At 40.9% G+C, this 24,959-nt stretch overlaps 1 protein-coding gene and 1 long non-coding RNA gene across 9 annotated transcripts in view; one reads left to right on the top strand and one right to left on the bottom strand.

Annotated features, from left to right (window-relative positions):
* Window positions 1–88: 88 nt before the first annotated feature.
* LOC132364636 (uncharacterized) lies at window positions 89–23,272 on the bottom strand. 3 transcript variants are annotated; one of them, XR_009502861.1, is made up of 5 exons: window positions 23,069–23,272; window positions 19,908–20,743; window positions 17,008–17,258; window positions 15,454–15,626; window positions 89–382 (listed from the first exon to the last, which is right to left on the bottom strand). It is a non-coding gene; the product is annotated as an uncharacterized LOC132364636 (long non-coding RNA). The 3 variants fall into 3 exon arrangements; XR_009502859.1 differs by lacking the exon at window positions 89–382 and having other exon boundaries at window positions 11,541–15,626; XR_009502860.1 differs by lacking the exon at window positions 89–382 and having other exon boundaries at window positions 11,541–15,626; window positions 20,648–20,743.
* PHC3 (polyhomeotic homolog 3) overlaps window positions 22,831–24,959 on the top strand; it is a 77,258-nt gene continuing 75,129 nt past the window's right edge. For all 6 annotated transcript variants that reach the window (XR_009502858.1, XM_059920508.1, XM_059920507.1 and 3 more), the window contains exon 1: window positions 22,831–22,881. Coding sequence is in view for 5 of the 6 variants with exons in the window: in XM_059920508.1 (XP_059776491.1) it covers window positions 22,868–22,881 (14 nt within the window). In the remaining variant the exon portion in view is untranslated. The remainder of the gene's footprint in view (window positions 22,882–24,959) is intronic.

Here is a 24,959-nt window from a genome sequence, read left to right as displayed (position 1 = left end):
GGGAGAGAGGAGAGGGGATGTTGAACATCACAACAAACTTGCCGGCACGGGGCCTTTTGTGGGCTGTAACTGAGAGAATGTGAAGACTGAGATAACTACAGTTCTGTAAAAAGCCCCTCCCTACAAAGAAAATGGTGGGGGACAAATTCTGCGGCATCTCACCCCAGTTTCCTATCTTGGTCGCGTCCGCGGTCAGATGGCTAGGGACTCGGAGTAGATTTGCCGGGCGGGTTTCTGGGACTTGGAGTCCCCATGGGATTCTGGGACTTGAGGTTCTTTACGTGTAGAGCGTCCCGCCTTCTCGCTGACCGTCTGTCTCCAACTTGTGCCCCGGGAGCCGTCGGCGTAGAAGTCCTGAATCCACCGTGGGCACCTGAGGACACTGGAAATGATTGGGGTTCGTCACAATCTAGACTTTGGTGAATTCTTCCAATTGCATAAATCATCTCAATCATACAGTACCTCTTCTGGAAAGAAGAATTTGGTTACCTGCCCAGAATTTAGTATAATATATGTAACAAATGTAATAATGAATGTAATAAACGAAGAAACTCAACTAGAAGTAATGATGGAAGATTGACGTTTCTTCCTTCGCCGCCCCCCATATCTTGGCCCTTGTATATTGCCATTGTATGGAACAGGTGCACAATGAATATTTAGCCAATCAGTCAACCCATCCAACTATCCATGCATCGGCATTTTTTAACATCGTTAAAACATTGTTAACATCGACTGTTTTCCATAGTGGCTGTGCCGATTTACATTCCCATCCTAATTTAATTTTTTATTACTCATTGCTAGTGTATAGAAATACAACTGATTTTGTATATATCTTGAATCCTACAAGCTTGCTGAACTCATTAGTTCTAATAGTGCCTCGGTGGATTCCTTAGACTTTCCTATGTGCAAGATGATGCCATTTTAGGATACAGATCGATTTACATCTTCCTTTCCAATCTGGATGTCTTTTATTTTTCTTGCCTGATTGCATTAGATAGAACTTCTAGTATTATGTTGAATAAAGAGGACTATGTTAACATTCTTGTATTGTTCTCGGTCTTATGTGGATAGTTTTCAGTCTTTCACCATTAAATGTGATTATTGCTTTAGTTTTTTTGTAGATGCCCTTTATCAGGTTGAGGAAGTTCCATTCTATTCCTAGTTTATTGCCTATTTTTATTATGAAGGGTGTTGGATTTTGTTTAGTGCCTTTTCTGTGTCTATCGAGATTATCATGTGGTTTTGTGCTTTATTCTATTGGTGTGATATGTTACATTAACTTTTAGATGTAAGCCAGTCTTGCATTCCCGGGAAAAATCCCTCTTGGTTATGACATATAATCCTTTTTATACGTTGCTAGATTTGGTTTGTTAATATTTTGTTGAGGAATTTTGAATCTACACTCATAAGCGTGGTTTCCTTTAGTTCTTTAGACATGTTTATAACAGCTGCTTTGAAGTCTTTGTGTGCTAAGTCCAACATATGGGTCCTCTCAAAGACAGTTTCTGTGTGTATGGGTCCCATTGCCTGTTTCTTTGTATGTCTCGTAAGTTTTTTTGTTGCAAACTGTACATTTCCATGGTAGCAACTCTGAAGACCTATCCAAACTGGCTCTAGGTCTGGTTGTCATTGTTGTTGTTTGCTTGTTTATTTGTGAGTTGGCCAAACTTGGTCAATAGGCTCTTGTTTCCTCCACAGTGTGCAGCCTCTAATGTCTCTCCTCAGAAGGTGCAGCTTTGGCATGCACACCGTCACCCTGACTCCTTGTCCCTCCCCTGGGGGATGACAGTGGTTTTAGTCAGGTTCTCTTTGACTGTCTCTTTTCCTCATCTCCCTATCAAGCTTTTGGCTGGTTTGCCTTTATGGATATAGCTCCCAGCTGTTAGCCTCCACTAATTGGCAACTGATTGCTCCAGTGTTTCTGACAGTGCCCTGGGGCATAAAATTGTTCCACAGTCTCATCCAATTGTCGTTTTTTATTTATAATTTTCACCAGTTATGGTTGTTTCATTGGGGAGAGTATACAGGGAGCTCCTCATGTTTCCATTCCGGAAGTGCTCTGACATTAATTTTTAAAGTTAGTGTGATGCAATTAAAATAGATACAGGGGTGGGCTTCCCCGGTGGTGCAGTGGTTGGGAGTCTGCCTGCCAATGCAGGGGACACGGGTTCGAGCCCTGGTCTGGGAGAATCCCACATACCGCGGAGCAACTAGGCCCGTGCGCCACAACTACTGAGCCTGCGCGTCTGGAGCCTGTGCTCCGCAACGGGAGAGGCCGCGATGGTGAGGGGCCCGCGCACCGCGATGAAGAGTGGCCCCCGCTCGCCGCAGCTACAGAGGGCCCTCGCACAGAAACGAAGACCCAACACAGCCATAAATAAATCAATAAAATTAAAAAATATATATATATAGCTGAGACAGGCTGAGGGGGTAGAATGTACTAGATAGACACAGGGATATTAAAAAAAAAAAAAAAAAAAAAATACAGGGGCTTCCCTGGTGGTGCAGTGGTTAAGAATCCGCCTGCCAACGCAGGGGACACGGGTTCGAGCCCTGGCCGGGGAAGATCCCACATGCTGCAGAGCAAATAAGCCCATGCCCCACAACTACTGAGCGTGCACTCTAGAGCCTGCGAGCCACAACTACTGAGCCCACGTGCCACAACTACTGAAGCCCACGCGCCTAGAGCCCATGCTCTGCAACAAGAGAAACCACTGCAATGAGAAGCCTGCACACCGCAATGAAGAGTAGTCCCCACTCGCCACAACTAGAGAAAAGCGTGCGTGCAGCAACAAAGACCCAACACAGCAAAAAATAAAATAAATAAAATTTAAAAAAATATATATAAATAAATAAAATAGATACAAGGCACAGACAGTTAAGCATATAGGATAATCAGGGCACAGAAATTGTCATTTTTAGTAACAAAATATGAGAAACTATTGAGCCATCTCTTTAAAGAAAACAGGACTCTGTGAAAGGGTTTAAAAGGAACCTGGCGGGGCTTCCCTGGTGGCGCAGTGGTTGAGAATCTGCCTGCTAATGCAGGGGACACGGGTTCGAGCCCTGGTCTGGGAAGATCCCACATGCCGCGGAGCAACTGGGCCCGTGAGCCACAATTACTGAGCCTGCGCGTCTGGAGCCTGTGCTCCGCAACAAGAGAGGCCGCGACAGTGAGAGGCCCGTGCACCGCGATGAAGAGTGGCCCCCGCTTGCCACAACTAGAGAAAGCCCTCGCACAGAAAAAACGAAGACCCAACACAGCCAAAAATAAAATTAATTAATTAATTAATTAATTAAAGTTAATGGGTTAATAAAAAAAATAAAATAAAGTCTTTTTTTTTTTTTTTTTTTTTTTTTTTTTTTTTTTCACACACACACACTGTATTTTATTTTTACAAGAGATAAATCGACTGACACCAAGCATTGTACATGGATGACCACAACAAAAGCAACAATGATTGCAATTACCAAACATGAAACACACTCATACTATGTCATAGTATTGACATTCAGTCCAGTAATCCTCCACTGTAACAGCTCCTTTACTTTGCAGTGAAAATTGATTTGTATATTCTTTGCCTCTGAGTCCTTGTGGAATTTTTTTTTTTTTTAATTCAGACAGAAAGTCACAAAAATTATACTCATCCTCATCAGTTCACTCAGTCCCATGTAATTAATTTTTTTTTTTCATCTTGATCTTTTGTTAGCACTTTTATGAGTTCATCAGTTTTTCATTAGAGTTCTGAAAATGCTTATTCATTCAGTTCAGCAGTACAGTCCGTTACCAGAAACCTGTACTTGTCAGAGTCTTTTCCATGTATTTCTTGAAGATGAAACCCTTTTATAGGAACATATTTGCAAAATCATCAGAGTACACCCAGAACTGTCTGTAAATGACAAAAGACTTAAAAATGACCACGGTTAAAGATTTGATGACAGTTCATAATAATGCAGTTGACAAGAAAATTAGTTATTTCTGAGATATACATTTTAAAGTAATAACTAGGATTATTACTTATAACATTATACCAGAACATATAAGATTTTTATAAATTTCATGTAATGTCTGAAACATTTATATTAACATAAAAAAAAAATTGTTAAAAGGAACCTGGCATCGCATTAATCATATCTTTAGGAAAATCTGGCTTCCTTTCTACAGATTGAGCTGCTCTAACAAGAAAATGTCTAATCAGAATAGGTAGGCCTTTATATTCAATCTTAACTAGCCTCACCAGTGTGTCCTGCAGCCAAGATCAAATATGAAAATTTGTTTTTCATGTTCTTTATGCCGTCTAATAAATCGTGCTGCTGGATCTTTGATGCCTGTTTCTCAACTGAGAATCACATGATACAAAATGGGAAGTCAATGGTAAACACTGTGAAAAAGCCTCCCACAGCCCATTTTCTTTGTGTTGTACTTAAAATGGTGCTTACTAGTACCTTCAACTTTGGGTAAGCCTGCCTCCCTTCACCTAGCATTCTTCTGTGGTTTCATTAAGCATTTGATCATGTCACTAAAAAGAGAGAAAAGTGTTTCAACTGCAAGTCCTGATCATTTGGAGGGACTCTGTGACCTGTAGAGATAAATATTGGGCTCTGAGCTAAATTATACTTACTTTTGGCTCACTGTGATGACTTGAAAAGAAAAAAAATTAATTAAGGCTCAAATCCACCAGCTTAAGGGATTTAAAATATTTTTGGCCAACATTCTCTCATTTTGTCATTATCAGAGTGCTTGTCCCAATGTGGAGCAAAGAAATAAACTGCTTGGTGAATGGAATGAGATAATAAATAGTAGACACATGTCCTGTGTAATCATGTCCTAATAGTATTACATTAATTGTTTTACTTAACCTTCAAGAGCAAAAGTTGTGACCCAGACTCCTGATTGGAGTCCTCACAGCTGTTAGTAAGAGTTTAGTTTTTATTCTGTTAATTAACCTTACTGAGCTAGCATAGATAGCAAACAATACCCCCATGACTCCCTTTCTCCCTTCTTTCTCCTGTGCCCTCTCACTGCCCCATTGACATCGCCAGCTTTCTCTGGGTACTCCCTTCACTCCAGCCACATACACTCATTTCCATTGTGGTTCCCCAGTCTCACTCCCACAGTACAGATAATGACATACAGCAGTTTGAGCCTTAACTTATTTTGCCTTTGATATAAAATGTCTTTGTTTTAATGAACTATCAGTGGAGAGTTCCATTAAGCCGAAGAGTCAGCAAAATAAATAAATAAAATAATATAAGACATTTACTTAATGAAAGTCACTGAATAGCCAAAGATGTCTGAGAAACCTCAACATAACTAACTCCTATGGGGTTAGTTGGTGCAGGCATTATGCTCTCCCCTTCTTTTCAAGAAAGTTACAATCCAGATAGGATGTCAGGACATGTACCAATAAAGAGAAAACATGCAAAATGGGAAACTATGCGCCAGTAAGTGACAAAGAATAATTGCAACAGCTCCCGAGTGCTACCTCATCTTCTTTAGGGACCAGAAGAACCCACTTGTGTCTGGCTTAACTGAAAGGCACAAAGTTGACTCGTAAAATGTCAGGTTGAAAAAGCCTCCATCAAAACACACAAACTTCTTTTAGAAGTATCATTTGTTTGATGATGTTGGCGCACCAAGTATGCTGTCCCTAACAGCAGTCAACCATTAAATGTAAGCTACCCTACGATTTGAAAAGGCAAACCTGTTCTTGAGGATGGCATATCCAATTGAAAATGTAAACCTTACCTAATAAATTCTCCCCACTCCAGCAGCTCGCCCACCCCAGCACTGGCCTCCTTCAATAACCTAGTTCTCGGGGACTTCCCTGGTGTCCAGTGTGTAAGACTCCACGCTCCCGATGCCGGGGGCGCGGTTTCGATCCCTTGTGGGGGAACTAGATCCCGCATGCATGCCGCAACTTAGAGTCCACGTGCTGCAACTCAGAAACCCGCATGCCGTGCTTCTTAGCCCGCAACTAAGACCCAGCGCAGCCAAGATAAATAAATAAATATTAAAAAAAATAATAATAACCTAGTTCTCTCTCACAGCCTCTGGAGTACACTCCTCTCCCACACAAGGTTGCCAACCCGTCTTCACCCCTCTCACAGAGGACTAGCTCATTTTCTACCACCTCCACCTACTTCCTACTGGACTCAAATCTTTTCAGATTGAATTTCTGCTGACCTTGAATTAAACCACATCCTGTTTTGGGCCACAGAGAAATCAAGGGGGAAAAGCAGAGCTTAGAGTCCGTAATGATTTTTGGCTGCTTAATCACATGTACAATGTCAAGGGGAACAGCACTCCAGAGATACAGCTGCCTGTTAGTTCACCTGTATACCGTGCTTATCACCCTGCGACTTAGGCATGAGATATTCTACTGAATTGGTATGGCTTCCCATTCTGGAAAATAACAAATTATGAATCAGCCTATGATTAAATTAATAAGGACTCCAGACACGGAGACTTTTAAAGCAAAGTGACCATTATTAGGTGCCTCAAGAGCAGGAATCTTACCTTCTAAGTTCTTTTTGGCACTTAGAAAATTGTTGGTATTCGACAAATATTAAATTATTTAATTTAATATTGAAATAATTTTCTGTTGGTTTATGTCCACTTAAATACTAAAATTAATCTTATTGTCATGGGAAGGAAGCTGACAACACCAGATAAGCAGAACAAGTCTTCATTTTCTGTTTGCTTTGTTAAAGCTATGACCTGAAAAATTAGTTCAACTTGCTGAGCAATCTGTTTACTCAAGTCAAACACAACTCCTAAGAAAGTGACTCTCCTTTTACCTAGGGTGGACTCATTCAACTAGAATCACAGAATGGTTGAATTTACTAGCTGGACGTTACTTTGTATCATCCAGGTCAGACTTCCCAAACTTTGATAAGCATACACATTAGGCAGGGATTTTGTTAAAATGCATAATCTGATTTAAAAGGTCTGATGCTGCTGGTCCCCCAATGACAGTTTGAAGAACAAAAAACCTACGCCTCATTTTACAAATGAAGTCCAAAGAACTGAAATGACAGTGACTTTATCATTGTTCCAATGTTTTCCATTATTTAGCATAATTTTAAAATACCATGAATTTGAAACAAGGACTGAGTGATTTCTGGCAGATGAGGAAAAAAAAATTAACTTCACAAAATTCTTAGTTTTGATTTGTTTTTTGTTTGTTTTCCATGATCTAACCACATGCTAAAATGCTGTGGGGATTCATTGCTATTAGAGAATCGCTTTAATCCACACATAATCTGTTCTTATCATAATCCATTAACAGGTTCACTGTGTTCCCATAGGTGCATGACAGTGTACTGAGTATCATGTCACGATATACTCACTCTTCCATTCAGCCACCTTTTCTATTTTACCTTAGTTAAACAGTTCCAAAGATTCTGGTTATGTTCTGCAGGACACTTTTCAATATGAGGCTAGATTATTCCATCTCCTTCTTCCACCTCAAAACTAGAAAGCAAGCTTGAGATAAGAAGAGAAACAGGATGTCTTTTCTCTACTTTTTTTTTTTTTTTGCCACGCCACAAGCCATGCGGGACCTTAGTTCCACCGACCAAGGATCGAAACTGTGCCCCCTGCAGTGGAAGCATGGGGTCTTAACCACTGGACCGCCAGGGAAGTCCCTGTTTCTCTACTTTCTGACTCAGTAATTTAAAAACTACAACTCAGAGTTTCCTTGAGAGTTAGTTTAATTTACTGGGTTCTGGGGGGAATTCTGCCAATCTCTTTTATCCTTTTCATAGAATTTTAAAACCTTTAATAGTAATATTAAGAAATATTTAAATATGTACATGTACTAATTATTAGTTCTCTGGTGTCTCCATTCCTCTAGGAAAGCAAGTAGAGGGTCACTAGCAATTGTCCAAAGGAGAGAAGGTACTTCTCCCTTTGAGCCTCTCACCCTGAGCCTCTAGGGAAAAACAGAATGAAACTTAAGCCTAATAGCTTCTTATTTTAAAAATGAATTCTATAAAAACACAAATAATGTCAAGAAATATCTGTTGCATGTCCACTAGGCACAAAGCCCTATATTTCATACAGTAAATGTAAAATGCAACTTTTGCCCCTGAGTCTAGTTGGGGCAGTCTACTTAGGAAGTTCACACATAAACCCGTGATAAATAATTCAAGATTACATAAAAATCCAAAGCACTAGGGCAGTACAAAACAAATTGCTAATTTTGTGGAAGAGCAAGTAAGAGCTATAGAAGTTCAGAGAAAGGAGTCATTATGTCCAGCTAGGGTGGAGAAAAAAATTTTTTTAATCTCTGATAGCAGTTATCTCAGAAGATAAGAGTGATATGAAACAGAAGCAGCTGTCTTTCATCTGGAGAGGACTTTCTCAAGGCCTGCCTAACTGAAAAAATGCTTTATGGAGGCCTAACTGAAAAAAAATCTTTTGTTAAGTTGTAAAGTCATAATGTAATTTCAAAGAGACCTGGGATCTCTGGCAAATTAACCTGAGATAGGCCACAGGCTGCTATTTAGCCTTGTCAGGTCTGCTTTTCCTTACTGGAATCGCGACCTCCAAGACCCATTCCAGTGTAGGATTGTAAGATTCTAGGACCCCTTGGAAACTTTTGGTTTGAAAACTTTACTAGACTGTGAGTTCATGTATAAAACCTCCCCAGCATCTAGCAAAGTCTATGGCACTTGGTACGTGTAGGTTGACACTAGGATTCTCAAATCAGCTTTTCATTTATTGAACACGTTTTCTGAGGGTTTACTACATCATAGTCCCATGCTAGACATGCAAGTAGGAATATAAAAAACCTTGCCCTCAAGGAGCTCACACTAGCAGACATGTGTCAATGTAAAGGGCCAAGACAATTCAGTGGGGGAAATAATAGGTCTTTTTTTGGGGGGGAGTTAATTTGTTTTAACAAATGATGCTGGAACAATTGAGTATCCATATACAGAAGAATGAAGTTGGACTTCTCCCTAAACCATTTACAAAAATTAGCTCAAGATGGATCAAAGATTTAAGTGTAAGAGCTAAAATTATAACACTCTTAGAAAAAACACAGCAGGAAATCTTTGTGACCTTAGATTAGACAATGGATTCTTAGATTGCCACCAAAAGCACAAATAACAAAAGAAAAAGATAAACTGAAATTCATCAAAATTTAAAATGTTGGTATTTTGTATTTCAAAGGACACAATCAAGAAAGAAAAGTCTTCTCACAGAATGGGAGAAAACATTTGCAAATCATATGTCTGATAAGGGACTAGTATTCAGATATATAAGTAACTCTTACAACTACAAAAGGCAAATAATTTCTCTTTGTGGGCAAAGAATTTGAACAGACATTTCTCCAAAGAAGACATACAAATGGCCATAAAAGCATGAAAAATATTCATTATTAGTCATAAGGGAAATGCAGCTCAGTCACTTCATACCTACTAGGTTGACTATAATCAAAAGACAGATGATAACAAGTGTTGGCGAGGATGTGCAGAAATTGGAACCCTCATACATTGCAGGTGGGCATGTGAAGAAGTGCAGCTACTTCGGAAAACAGTTTGACAGTTTCTCAAGATGTTAAACACTGAGTTACCATATGACTCAGCAATTCCTTTCCTAGTTATATAACCAAGAGAATTAAAAACATATGTCTGTACAAAAACCAGTACACAAATGTTCATGTAAGCATTATTCACAGTAACTACAAAGTGAAATCAAACCAAATGTCCATTAATTGAAGAATGGATAAACAAAATGTGGTATATCCCTAAAATGAAATAGTATTCATCCGTAAAAAGGAATGAAGTCCCGAAACACATGACAATGTGGATAAACCTTGAAAACATTAAGCTAAGCAAAAGAAGCCAGACACAAAAGGCTACATATTGTATAATTCCATTCATATTAAATGTCCATAATAGACAAATCTATAGACACAGAAAGCAGATTAGTGGTTGCCAGAGGTTTCAGGAAAGGGGGAATGGGGAGTGATTGCTTAAAGGTCTTGGAGTTTCTTCTGGGGTGATGAAAATATTCTGGAATTAGATAATAGTGATGGTTACATGACATTGTGAATATACACTGAGTTATATGCTTTAAACAGATGAATTTTATGTGAATTATATCTCAATTAAAAGTAAATACCCAGTAAGTATTGTTAGAGGAGTATAAACAGAGTACTATGAGAGCACTAACTCCATCTGGGTGAGGCTGTGAAGCCCAAAGGATGAAAAGGTTGAGGAGAATCCAAAGAATAATGCCAGATGACAATAGTGGGTGGAGAGGGTCAGCATATGGAAGAGGCCAGAGCATGTATTTTGCAGGTGGACTTCAGTTCCAAAGCTAATCCTGCCACTTACTAGCAGTATGACCTTGGACAGGTTACTTAATCTCACTAAAGTGAGTATCCTCATCAGCAAAATGGAGGATAATGATACCTGCTTCATGGGTTTGCTGTGCAAATTAGATAGGATACTGTATGTAGAGCACTCAGAAAGGACAGTTGGCCCTCCATATCCTCGGGTTCCGCATCCACAGATTCAACCAACTGTAGATCGAAAATATTTTTTAAAAAAATTTCAGAAAGTTTCAAAAAGCAAAATTTGAATTTGCCATGCTCTGGCAACTATTTCATAGCATTTACACTGTATTTACAAACATTTACATAGCATTTACATTGCATTAGGTATTATAAGTAATCTGGAGATGATTTAAAGTATACAGAAGAATGCACATAGGTTATATGGAAATACTACGCCGTTTTATAGAAAAGAAGTGAGAACCCATGGATTTTAGTATCCTAGGGGGTCCTGGAACCAATTCGCGGTGGATACCGAGCGACAACTGTATTTAACAAGTGTAGCCTTCTCTTTCTCCTCTCAGCCTCCCCTTAGTGCTATTTTAGGTGAATTAAAGTTGGGTGTAAAGGCAGGGCAGTGAAAAGGCCTAGCTTTTGTCTGACTGATGAGAAATTTAATGAGGCTTAAGTATAAAGGCAGTTGGAAGCAGAGGAAGGTGTTTTAGAGTCAGAAAATAAAGACTCTGTAAGCCACAGAAGGAGCTTTGGATTTAGTCCTAAATCACCTGAAATTTTAGGGAGAAGAGAAATGTGAAAACATTGGTTCTTTAGATGAGAGCAGAGGGAAGAATGGCCCAGAAGAGACAAAAATTTTAGGACCTCAGGAGAGGACACAGATTCTTCACTTCATTAAGTAAAACCAATGCCTACATCTTAGAGGCACTTGATGAGGCTTATTTGCTGGTAATGAATTGCTAATGATTATTTGATGACAGATTTTCTAATTTTTTTTAAATTGCTTGATCCAGCAAACATTTTGATAAAACCAAACCTTAGATGATTCCAGCAAAAGAAGGTGCTTGCTTATTGTGGGGAGCAGTGCAGCTCCAGTCTGAGCACTATGTGGCAAAATTGAAAGCCTTGGTTCTAATTTGGACTCAAGCAGGTTATGTAACTTGCTGTGTATTTATTTCCCTTTCAGAGAGTAAATGACGACAACTTTAACCTAACTGACTTCAAAATCTTATGAAAATAAATAAACGTTTCAAAGCTTTTTGAAGTCCATTGATGGAAAGTACCCTTTAATCCAAAATTGCACTATGTAACTAGACAGTGAATTATTATTCTTTTCCTGAATCAATTTTTAGTGTTCCCCCTCCAGTCTTGCCCTTGAACATTTCTATAATTACAACAACAACAAAAAAACCTTCTAAATTCTTATTCTGAGAAAAAGTCCCTGCAGTATATTGCAGTAAAACTTTAAACATGTACATGGTGCACTGTAGTTACAAAACATTTTGACAAATACAATCACATTTCTGGTAAATATTACTGTTATCCCTGCTTTAGTTATGATGAACTTGCTGTTCAGAGAGGTTAAGTGGATTGGCTAAGAGCACCCAGCTGGAAATGGGAAGGATCAGTGCTTAAACTCAGGTTCTTAACTCCAAATTTCAGGCCCTGCCCATCTGCCTGCATTAAACGAGACAAAGATTTATATACACAGATGTGGTTTATATCTTTCATCTGAAAAATTTAACTGGGGAATGAGCATTCATAATACCTAAATTAGGTTGGAAATGTATTAATCATGCTTTTTATTTTGTATATTTTGTGATACTTTGATATATTGGTGGCCTTACCGACAGAGGAGAGGCTGCCACTCGCAGGGCTTTTATCTCTAAAAATTATCCTAGAGGTAGCAAATGGCTTCCTCTGTGAATGTGCCTTTCATATCCAAACCAACCAATCTAAAGCCCATATCCCCAGCTTCCTCCTTTATTTAATTCTCATACGCCAAGCCAGTATTTCCCCTGCTCTAAATCACCCCTCTCCACCCAGGGCCAGGTACTGGACAACTAGAGACCACCCCTATAGACCAGAGCCTGCTAAAAATATTCAAACTATCCAATCCCAAATTTACTTAAACCTTCGTATGCTGCCTCATCCATTCCTTTCTGCAGAAACTACAATAAAGGCTCTGGGCCATGCTTTTTCTTTCACTCCTTCTGCCTCCAGACTGACCCTGGTGCTTCCCCATGTGGCCCTGCATGGTGTGGCATGCTCCCTTTTTTTGGGAACTGTATATAATAAACTCTTATTTCAAAAGCAGTTGTCCTTGTGTCTGTCACCTTACCATACCTGATTAAAACAAATCCCAGGTGTGAATCAAGATAAGTACAGTTGAACAGTGTAGGAAGTTAGGGGCACTAACCTCTGTGCTGTCAAAAATCTGTGTATAACTTTACAGTTGACCTTCTGTATCCACAGTTCCACAACCACAACAGATTCAACCAATCACGTATCCTGTAAGTACTGTAGTATGCATTTATTGAAAAAAAATCCATGTAAAAGTGGACCTGCACAGTTCAAACTCATGATGTTCAAAGGTCAACTGTACAGTATTGTTTCTTAACTGAGAATAAGTAAAGAACTGAAGAAAAAAAGAAAGCAGTGCTCTATCCATCATGGACAGGAAGTGAAAGAAAAAATACCCTTTTTTCAGTGTGTTACTTACACACTTATTTATTTCAACACATTTATTTAGAGCTTACTATGGTGTCTGGCACTGTGCAAGGCACTGAATATACAGTAATGAAGAAAACAGGTTTATTCCCTGTCCTTGTGAGATTCACAGTTTAGAGAGAAAAAATAGGCAAGAAAATAAGTGAACAAACTCACAATTACAAACTGTGGTACCTGCTCCAAGGGAAATAAATATTGTGCAGTGATAGAGAATAATGGTGGGGAGAACTCTATAAATTGACCTGGAAAAACCTATCTAAAGAAATGACATTTATGCAGAGAATTAAAGGGAAACAAGGAACTAGATTTGCAAAGTATGGGAAAGAATATTCCAGGATTGTATGGAAGGCCATGAGGTAAGCAAAGTGGCATCTTTAAGGAACTGGAAGAAAACCACATACACTGACATGGAAGGATATACTATTAAGTGAAAAAGGTTACAAAAGAGTATATATAGTCCAATACCATTTTTTTTTTTAAAAAGTTAGAATAAGAGGCTTTTTTCTTTTTTTTAAAAAAAATTTATTTATTTATTTATTTATTTATGGCTGTGTTGGGTCTTCGTTGCTGCGCACGGGCTTCCTCTAGTTGCGGCAAGCGGGGGCCACTCTTCATCGCGGTGCGCAGGCCTCTCACTATCGTGGCCTCTCTTGGTGCGGCGCACAGGCTCCAGGTGCGCAGGCTCAGTAGTTGTGGATCACGGGCCCAGTTGCTCCGCGGCATGTGGGATCCTCCCAGACCAGGGCTCGAACCCGTGTCCCCTGCATTGGCAGGCAGATTCTCAACCACTGCGTCACCAGGGAAGCCCTCCAATACCATTTTTGATAAAGAGATACATATACTTATTTGTATGTTAGTACATAGAAAATCAAAAAGAATATAAAGTAAGCTGTTAATGATTATTTTTGGACGTGGATTGTAGTGGACTTTCACTTCCTATTTCATATATATTTCTGCATTACTTAGATTTTTGGACAATTCTGTATTTAGGATTTGCTAGAGGTAAATATTAAGATTAAGTTCTATATCATTGTATGCTTTTGTCACATAACTTTTCCCCAACTTCGCTAACTTATCATTCCTGTTCACTAGCTTTGCTTGTTCCCTATAATGTATTTTGTTCTGCCTCCTGTTGTCTCTGGCATTTTATGTAATTAAGAGAGACTTATCTACCATAAATAGAACATTACAATTAAGATTTAATATGAAACTGATATGACACTGTTTATTTTAATACATTAGGAGCACACAGGCAAAAATCTATTCTCAGATACCGACACTAAATATTTTAAAATACAGCATATGCACGTTAAAAAATGTATCTGCTAACTAACTTTTAAAAGTAAGGGGGACTTCCCTGGTGGTCCAGTGGTAAAGAATCTGCCTTACAATGCAGGAGACGTGGGTTTGATCCCTGGTCAGGGAACTAAGATCCCACATGCCTCAGGGCAACTAAGCCCCCGTGCCACAACTACTGAGCTCACGCGCCTCAACTAGAGAGCCCGCCGTGCCACAAACTACAGAGCCCATGCGCTCTGGAACCCTCATGCCACAACTACAGAGCCCATGTGCCCTGGAGCCCACGTACCACAACTAGAGAAGAGAAAAACCCGTACACCACAACTAGAGAGAAGCCCACGCACCACAACAAAGATCCCGTGTGCCGCAACTAAGACCCAAAGCAGCCAAAAATAAATTAAATAAATAAATAAATAAAAAATAAATCTTAAAAAGAAACAAGTAAGGACGGCCTCATAAAAATTGCATAACTTTTGGAAATACAATAGGAGGATTGTTTTCCTTTACTTTAAGCATAATAATTTGTGGCAAAATTACAGCTATGCTTAGTGAGCGTTTATTACGCTCTACTGTTTAGATACATTATTTCATCTTTTTTCAACTTGTACAATAAGTGTGGTTAATACTCTCCCCATTTTTCAGATTAGCAAACTGGGGATTAGAGCAGTTAAATAAACTTCATTTATTCAATGCATAATTACTGAGCACTTAATGTTAAAGAACTAGGAATGTAGAAGTAAACAAAATATGTAGTTTATAACCTGATAATTGATAATTTCATGCGTGTTCATGGTAGTGTGGCCAGAGATGAGGTTTTATTTGTATATATATCTAAATTTTTCTTGAAAACAGTTGATTTACAGTGTTGTGTTGGTTTCAGGTGTACAGCAAAGTGATTCAGTTATGATGAGGTTATATTTTGAAGGTGGAGCTGATAGCATTGCAAGAGGTCACACAGCTAGAGAATGGCAAAGTCAGGATTCACATCTAAGTTTGTCTGTTTCTACAGCTCTACGTAGCACAACTCTTCCAGGCTGCCACAATGCTAAGTAAACATTAAGCAAAAAGCAGAATGGAAATGAAAGTCCATAGCAGCTTCAAGTGTTTATCAAGTACCTACATGCTTGAAGTAAGGCTTCATGGCACAAGGCAAAAAACTCCGGACTGGATGGATAGGAGGTTAGGAGATCAGAGTTCAGATTCTGCTTTTGCCATGGATTCTTCCTCAGCATGGGTCACATGACGTCAATGTCCCTTTAAGCTTTAAAGCTCCCAGTTTCTGCTCTTCAGCACCTGGGGAAACATAGCCGACTAGTAACAGTGCCAATCACAGGTATACAAGGGAAGATAAGATTGATAAGCATATGATTAACATACTGATTATTGTAAGAGTAGATGAGAGGTGGCAGGACTAGACTGTCTTTTCAGTTTCAGTACTATTTGCTTTACTAAAAGTATTTGGTTTTAGTATACTGTATTACTTTCAAGGAAAAGAGAAAGCAAGTCCATACATTGCGTCATTCCAACCTACAGGATATACTAGAATTTTAGTCCTCATGCATCCAAATATTCAAGCATTCATTCCCTCAACAAGCATTTAAAACCTATTGAGTATTAGGCATACTCAGTAACATTTATTGAACAAATTCAGGTGAAGGAAGACATTGATAAAAAGTTAAAAAAAGAAAAAAGAGAACTTTTTTAGACTTTACATTTGGTTTTTTAAGGCTGTACAACAATCTTGTAAGGTGTTGTCCCTCTTTTTTTCACATTATAAAACTAAGACCTCAAAAAAAAAAAAGCAACTAAGACCCAGCACAACCAAATAAATGAATAAAAAATAAAACAACACAAAAAACTAAAACATGAAGCAGTTTCCCAAGGAGGGTCAGTACTTTACCAGTATTCAAATCTGGGTCACTTGACCTTCTGTCTCACCATATAGGATATTAGGACAGCAATTAAGTCTAGTTGGGGTGTAGGACAGTGTATGTACTATATTAACTACCCTGCAAGTGTCCAGCATGAGGTGATCAGTAGCTTAGAACACAGGTCAGCATACTTTTTCTGTCAAGTGGACCATTACAGTGTCAACTCTGCTTGAAGCACAAAAGCAGCTGTAGATAATACATAAACGAGTGAGTATTGCTGTGTTCCAATAAGACCTAATTTATGGACACTGAAATACAAATTTCACGTAATTCTCACTCGTCACAAAATATTCTTCCTTAGATAATTTTTTCAATCATTAGAAAATGTAGAAACCATTCTTAGCTTGAGGGCTGTATAAAAACAAGTGGCAGGCTGGATTTGGCCTGTGGGCTTGTGTTAGTCAGTTTGGGCTGCTATAATAAATACCACAGACTGGGTGGTTTAAACAACAAACAATTATTTCTTACAGTTCTAGAGAGTGAGAAGTCCAGGATCAAGGTGCTGGCAAATGTGGTGTCTGGTGAGAAACTTCTTCCCAGTTTGCAGACAATGGCCACCTTGTTGCTGTATCCTCACATGGTAGAGAGAGATCATCTCTCTCATCTTTCATCTTCTAAGAGCACTAATCCCATTTATAAAGGTTCAACTCTGATGACCTAATTACCTCCCAAAGTTTCCAAATACCATCACATTGGGGATTAGGGCTTCAACATTTGAAGGCTGGGGGGACACAAATACTCACTCCATAGCAGTTTGTGAGGGGAGCTCCAGCATCCATGAAGGGCTCTGTGATCGCTCTTCTCTGTAGGCCAGACCTTAACAGTGGGAAATACAGTAGCCACTGAATTGGGGAACCTAAATGCAATAGGAGTAATTGGATCCTAGGGTTGCAGGGACCAAGTGGCAGCACTGGTGGACAGCAGAGTCAAAGCAGCAATCAGAATAGTCTGACTTGTGCAGATCTATGTCATTGGCTAGTTGATCATGGTACTCCTAGAAGTGAAACAGATAGGAAACCTACTAAATTCTTACTTGAACAGTATCAGTAGAAAAGTTCTAGGTCAAGTAAACAAAAGTCTAACCTGAATCATAAAAAGAGAGTCATATCCCTTCAATCAATTCCCAGACTTGAGCTGGTTTACAGACCTCAGTACCCCTTAAATAAAGAAGAAGCTACATCCCCGACAGAAATGACACTGGTACACCAGCCAAAGTTTATACAGTGAATCTTTCTCCAGACTTCACCAAAGGGACCTACAACCTTTTAGCAGGGTAACTGTGCACTGGGGAAAAAGAAATAATCAGACCATTTGGGGACTACTGGATGCTGGCTGTGAACTGACATTAATTCCAGGAGATCAAACATCACTGTGGTCTACCAGTTACAAAAGGGGCTTATGGAAGTCAGGTGATTGAAGGAGTTTTATCCCAAGTTTGTCTCACAGTGGGCCCAGTGGGTCCCCCAAACCCATACTATGGTTATTTCCCTAGTCCTGGAATGAGGAATTAGAATAGATACACTGAGGGATTTCCCTGGTGGTCCAGTGGTAAAGAATCCGCCTTCCAATGCAGGGGACACAGGTTAGATCCTTGGTGGGGGAACTAAGATCCCACATGCCGCAGGGCAACTAAGCCCGCGTGCCGCAAACACAGAGCCCGTGCGTCCTGGAGCCCACGCGCCACAACTAGAGAGAAACCTGCACACTGCAACGAAAGGTCCCACATGCCGCAACTAAGACCTGACACAGCCCCCCCAAAAAAAAAAAAGAATAGATACACTGAGCACCTGGCAGAATCCCCACATTGGTTCCCTGATCTGTAGAGTGAGGACTAGTATGGTGGTAAAGGTCAAGTGGAAGCCAGTAGAACTGCCTCTACCTAGGAAAATAGTAAACCAAAAGCAATATCGTATTCCTGGAGGGATTGCAGAGATTAGTGCCACCACATCCCCATTCAACTTGCCTGTTGGCCTGTGCAGAAGGCAGACAGATTTTGGAGAATGACAGTGGATTACTCTAAGCTTGACCAGTTGGTGACTTCAATTGCAGCTGCTGTACCAGGTGTGGTTTTTATAGTTTGGGCAAATTAATATATCCCCTGGTACCTAGTACGCAACTATTGATCTGACAAATGCTTTTTTCTTGATACCTGTTAGTAAAGACCACCAGAAGCAGTTTGTTTTCAGCTGGCAAGGCCAGCAATACACCTTCACAATCCTACATCAGGGCTAAATCAACCCTGCAGCCCTATGTCATAATTAGTTTGCAAGAATTTTGATCACTTTTTTCTTTCACATCATATCACACTGGTCCACTGGTCCATTACATTGATGACATTATGCTGATCGGACGTAGTGTGCAAAAAGTAGCAACTACTCAACTTATTGGTAAGATATTTGTGTGTCAGAAGGTGGGAAATAAAGCTGACAAAAATTCAGTGACATTTTTCTTCCATGTCAGTGAAATTTCTAGGAGGTCCAGAGGTGCGGGGCATGTTGAAATATCCCTTCTAAGGTGAAGGATAAATTGTTGCATCTGGCCCCTCCTACAAACAAAAAAAGAAGTCTAACACCTAGAGGGCCTCTTTGGATTTTGGAGGCAACCTATTCCTCATTTGGATGTGTTACTCCATCCCAAGTGGTAGCGGCAGATAGGAATGCTGTTTGGAGCCTTCAACAGGGCCCTATAGGGAAATCACAGCACATGTCCTCAGGATTTTGGAACAAAGCCCTATCACCCTCTGCAGATAACTACTCTCCTTTTGAGAAACAGCTCTTGGCCTGCTACTGGACCTTAGTAGAGACTGAATGCTTAACTATGGGTCACCAAGTTACCATGCAAGCTGCTCATTGTGAACTGAGTGTCATCTGGTTTACCAGACGGTAAAGTTGGGTGGGCATAGCAGCATTCCACCATCAAATGGAAGTGGACTATACATGATAGGGCTGAGCAGGTCTTGAAGGCACAAGTGAGTTACATGAAGGAGTGGCCCAAATACCCATGGTCCCCATTCCTGCTATACTGTCTTCTCTCTCCACCATGTGAGGATACAGTGAGAAGGTGGCTGTCTGCAAATCAGGAAGAGGGCCCTCACTGGACACTGAATCTGCCTGCACCGTGACCCTGGACTTCCCAGCCTCCAGAACTGTGAGAAATAAATGTTTGCTTAAGCTGCCCAGTCCATGGCCTCTGTCATAGGCGCCCAAACTGACTAAGACAGAAATAGTAGTTTGCCAATCCCTGATCTAGCGTTCAGATGAGCACTGTCCAATAGAACTTTCTGTAATGATAGAAATGTTCTATATCTACACTGTACAATATAGTTGCCACTAGCCACATACGGCTATTGAGCACTTGAAGTGTGACTAGTGCAACAAAGGAACAAAAATTTTAATCTATCCCTCTTTTTCATTCCTGGAGCCTTTTACCATTTCTCTAAGGATTAATACAGTTTCCCAACTAGTTTCCCTGTCTCCAGTTTCACTTCCCTCCAATCCATCCTTGCTAGAGGGATTTTTCTAAAATCATATACGATGCTGGCACTTCTCCAAAGCAACGTTTCCTGGAAACTTCAGAAAGAAGTTCAGCCTGTTAGCATGACACATAAATCTCTTCATTAGGAAATCACAAAGAGGTAAAACACCTTCCTCTGTTTCATCAGATAAGTGATGATAAATTTCTTGAGGGTAGTCCTTTATCATACTTTGTCTCCACCAACACTTCACACAGTGGCTTGCTGAATGATGCAGGGACGAAAACTTGATTTTGGCCATGGAAAGCTTAAGTTAGAACCCCATTTCTGGTACAGTCTAGCAGAGTCACCACAGGCATTTAATCACCTTGAGCCTCATTATATTTCTTTTTTTTAAAAGAAATTTATTTTATTTATTTATTTATTTTTGGCTGCGTTGGGTCTTCGTTGCTGCGCACGGGCTTTCTCTAATTGCAGCGAGCGGCGGTTACTCTTCATTGCGGTGCGCGGGCTTATCATTGTGGTGGCTTCTCTTGCTGCGGAGCACGGGCTCTAGGCACGTGGGCTTCAGTAGTTGCAGCACGCGGGCTCAGTAGTTGTGGCTCGCGGGCTCTAGAGCGCAGGCTCAGTAGTTGTGGCGCACGGTCTTAGTTGCTCTGAGGCATGTGGGATCTTCCCAGACCAGGGCTTGAACCCATGTCCCCTGCATTGGCAGGCGGATTCCCAACAACTGCGCCACCAGGGAAGCCCGAGCCTCATTATATTTCTGTGCTAAATGAAAATGATAACTAGGATTGTTGTGATGATCAAATGAGTTTGTGGAAATCCTCTGCTTTTAGTAAAAGGCTATACAAATGCTAGTTGTTGTTATAATAAATATTGGGTTTTGAAATGTTTCTAAAAAGCAGTACTGGGGATTCTCTGGAGGTCCAGCGGTGAGGACTTCGCACTCTCACTGCCGGGGCTGGGTTCCATCCCTGGTCCGGGAACTAAGCTCCTGCAAGCCGCTGCCAAAAAAAAAATAAAAAATAAAAAATAAAATAAAATAAAATAAATAAAAAGCAGGGGCTTCCCTGGTGGCGCGGTGGTTGCGAGTCTGCCTGCCAATGCAGGGGACGCGGGTTCGAGCCCTGGTCTGGGAAGATCCCACATGCCGCGGAGCGACTAGGCCCGTGAGCCACAACTACTGAGCCTGCGCGTCTGGAGCCTGTGCTCCGCAACAAGAGAGGCCGCGATAATGAGAGGCCCGCGCACCGCGATGAAGAGTGGCCCCCGCTTGCCGCAGCTGGGGAAAGCCCTCGCACAGAAACGAAGACCCGACGCAGCCGAAAATAAATAAATAAATAAATAAATCAAAATAAATAAATAAATAAATCAAAATAAATAAATAAATAAAAGGCCACAATAGCTGAAGATATGGGTTCAAGAAGAAGATTAATAAAAAAAATAAAATAAAATAAAATAAATAAATAAATAAATAAAAAGCAGTACTGGCCTGATTTTACCTAATATATATTCTGACTTTTAAAGCCAATCTCCATGAGATGACAATATAGATATAGGCCTTAGATGTTCAAAGGAAAGAGGAATGAAAAGGCACAATTTTGGCCCATGTATTCCAAACATTCCTTTGGATTATGCATTTTTCATGTTTAGGTGTAAAACTGCTTTCTTCAGTTTTGTTTTACTAAACAAAAATGTCAGCAATACCGATAGACAGTTGATTTTTTTTTTTTTTTTGGCCACGCAGCATGCAGGATCTTAGTTCCCCCACCAGGGATCGAACCCACACCCCTTGCATTGGAAGAGTGGACTCTTAACCACTGGACCAGCAAGGAAGTCCCAACAGTTGATTCTTGAGAGTTAAATGACAATGGCATCATATGAGCAAGTCAGAAAAGAAAGAAAAAGTAGTAATATCTTATTTTCAAGCATCTACAGGGACTTTTCAAAGGGGACTTTCTCAGTGAGTTCTCCTAGGAGTAGGAGGAAGGGCACTGCTTTAGATAAGAAAATAAGGTAAAGAAACAATGTTATCATACAGGGAGAAGTAGTAAAGGACAATTTCCCTTACGTAGGAAGTGGTCTCTTCCCTTCCCTAGGGACATCCTGATCACAGGATTTATAAGATTAAGTATACTTTTCATTAGACCATATTACACTTTGCGATGAATTTATATCACTAATTCATTTCTCAGTTCTTGAAATGCGACTCCACCATCTTAAAAAGTGGAAAAAGAAGGCACTGTTTGTGATCAGTATGCTGTTTTTGGTGAAGGACAGTAGATTTATTATTCCTTGAACTTAAAGTTGCCAAAGCACTTGATGGATCTGTGTCAGATCACTTAGAATGTGTGGCTATCTCTGTAAAACCCACTTCACTCTCCAGATTAAGATTTGTTGGAAGACAGGCACTTGTTCCACTCAAATTTGCATGTTTGTCTCATCCTGCTTCAGATTAGTTGCCATATGCGTAGAATATAGTAAATTACATTAGCAAACTGGTGGCCATTCCTGCTTCTTCCCTGCGGTATGCAAGTTTGCAATCTCCACTAACCACTCAGTAAATTCATGTCAAACACATGAATGATATTCATAGGGTAATCATGATGATTCCTTAACCGTCCACCTTATGGGGATCCAAAACACTATCTTTGAGCCCAAGAGAGGAATTGCTGATTCCATCCCCAAACTGCCATGCGCCCCAGGTAACAAACCCTGCAGCTACCATGGCATTTCCTTTCACCCTGACACCTCAGCATCCAATCCTCGTGGTATTCTCTTCCATCTCACTCTTTGCAGTTCACATAGGCTTTGATATATTTTAGATGTTTTTAAAAATTTTAACAGTCTAATCAGAACTTTTCATATCTTGGTTACAAACCCCCTCCCCAAGAGGAAGAAGACCCTAGGCAAGAGAAAGCGAGCGCGGGGGGAGGTGAGATACTGGTATCTAAATTGGAAAACTGGTCACTTTCCACAGCAAGCAAGGCTTGAACTGGGAGGGGGGGATTGGAAGACGAGGACCCCACGTGACCTCGGGGGCCCGAGGCTAGCCGACCCCGCCCCCTCTCTCGCCGCCGCCGCCGGGGGGCGCATGCGCAGCCCATGGTAGTGATGGAGGAGAGAAGATGGCGGAAGCGGAGTGAGTTACTTGCTGGTGACTAATGTCGTAACCGGGGGGCGAGTGGGGGGCAGCGACACGTCCCCTTGAGCTCAGGGCTCTTTCGCGGGCAGTGCGGGGAAAGGGGGACGTGAGAGTTTTCTTATCGTGGAGGAGCCCGCTTGGCCCTTGTGGGGAGACGGAGGAGAACTGTTAAGGGTCCAGTTACCTCCAGGCGGGAGCGCCCCTTCCGCCGTCTGGCCCCGGATCTGCGGGGCCCTGTGCGCAGGGTCGTCCCTCGGACCCCGACCGTAGGAATCTTCCGGAAGATGAGCCCGAGTGGGCCCCTCAGGCGCTGTCATCCCTGCAAGTGGGCCCCGCGGGCAGCCTTGTGACGGCTGCCGCGCCGGGGGCCCGCGGAGGCTGGGTAGGGCTGGGCGGGCACTGCCAGGCCTCCTTCGCGCTCGCCTCCTTCCCCTCCCCCCCACCCCGCCCGGCGCCACCCCACTGCTTCTCAGTGGGAGAACGCGAGACGTGGGGCTGCTCACCGCCCTCCCCCGGGAGGCTTGGAGGAGGTGTCGCAGCGCCGGCCTTGCAGCGGCGGGGGCTGTTGCGAGTCTGACGAGGCTGAAAACACCCTGCAAGGAGAGATCTTCCTTTCCTTAGGGTCTCTGGCTGCAGTGTTGATGCCGCCCTAGAGGGCCACATTCTTGTGTGGCGGTGTGATGGTATGCTCAGTTAGCGACTCAAACTTAGTGTTTCCTGGGTAGGCCGCTGGTGCAGCAGAACTGCCGTTTGTATTTTGCAGGCAAAACTGTGCGTAGACGGCGGAGTTACCAAAATTGTTCTTTTGTGCCAGGTCTCCAAATGCAGTTCAGTGGTTTGGCCGGTTCTACCCACCGATGTTTAGACGTGTGCCTCGCATTTGGATTCTCTGTGACCATATTTAGTTAGTTACTGAACTGCTTACCGTAGGGTTTGAGGTTGGGCACATGGCTGAGCAGAATAGCACTGTAAAAGGACCAGAATTTAAGCTGGCTTTTTGCATTTCTTTGGTACGTGGTTCAGAAGTGCTATGACAGGTAGTAATTTGGTAAAAAGTTTATGTACCGCTATATCTGTATGCTGTTGAACAGTTACCATATGATGCTGTGATTTGATGATTGGAAGGCAGTTTGCAAAACTACAAACCGCCCTCCCCCCCCAAAAGAAGCCCCAGCGAAGCATAAAGATGTGTCATTTACTAATCAAAATAATTAGTAAGAGTCAGCTCCACCCCCCCCACTTTTTTCCTTTCACTTTTCCTTTTATTAAATCGGGATTTTTTTAACCATTTGATTCCTGAAAGAGCACATAAATACTATTTACATACATGATATAAAGAACAAAGAAAATTTGTACATAAAAGGACACCATATGGGAATAGTGCGTGCATACACAGTTAGTGCCAAATTCCTTTGTCTTTTCGTGAAGTAGAAAGTGTTCTTGTTACATTCTTGTCAATGCTGCTCCTATGAGGTGGGTCAGGTTTTGTCTCTCAGAAGACAAGACAGATAAGAAAAGCAGATAAAGCCAGTAGTATATTCTCAAGTGTGCTTTTCACCATTGTGGTGCATTTCTGACCCTTCAAAAAAATACTGTAGTTCTCGTTTCTAACAATATTAAGCCCCTCAGAATTGACTTAATATGTTGTTTGAATTTGTTAAAATACAGATTCCGTATTTAGTGGAATTTTGTACCACAGCAGTGAAATGAGTTTGTAATATTGGAGGGAAAAGAATCAGTGTGGTACAAAACTGCACTTTACTGTCTGTACATGAGGAAAGTGACATAATTATGCTGTTTTCAAAATTTGGAGCTATTATTTGTGAAAAAGAGATTTTTGTAAGGAAGTGGGGAAATTGTTTTCAGCTGCTTCTCTTATTTACCCAGTCAGAGTAATCTGCTTATGAGTAGTACTCAGTTATTACATGTAGTGAGGACAATGTTGTAGAATAATTAGAGGGAAAGCAGTGTGAGTTAATAAATTATTTTTTAAATTATTTTCTAAGAGAGCTTATTTTTAAATAAAGTATATATGGTAACCAAAAACTAAGCTAATTGACTAAACTAAGCTAAAC

Source organism: Balaenoptera ricei, chromosome 4 (assembly GCF_028023285.1).
Source record: "Balaenoptera ricei isolate mBalRic1 chromosome 4, mBalRic1.hap2, whole genome shotgun sequence".
Classification (NCBI taxonomy): domain Eukaryota; kingdom Metazoa; phylum Chordata; class Mammalia; order Artiodactyla; family Balaenopteridae; genus Balaenoptera; species Balaenoptera ricei.
This window is presented reverse-complemented; position numbering and strand designations above follow the sequence as displayed.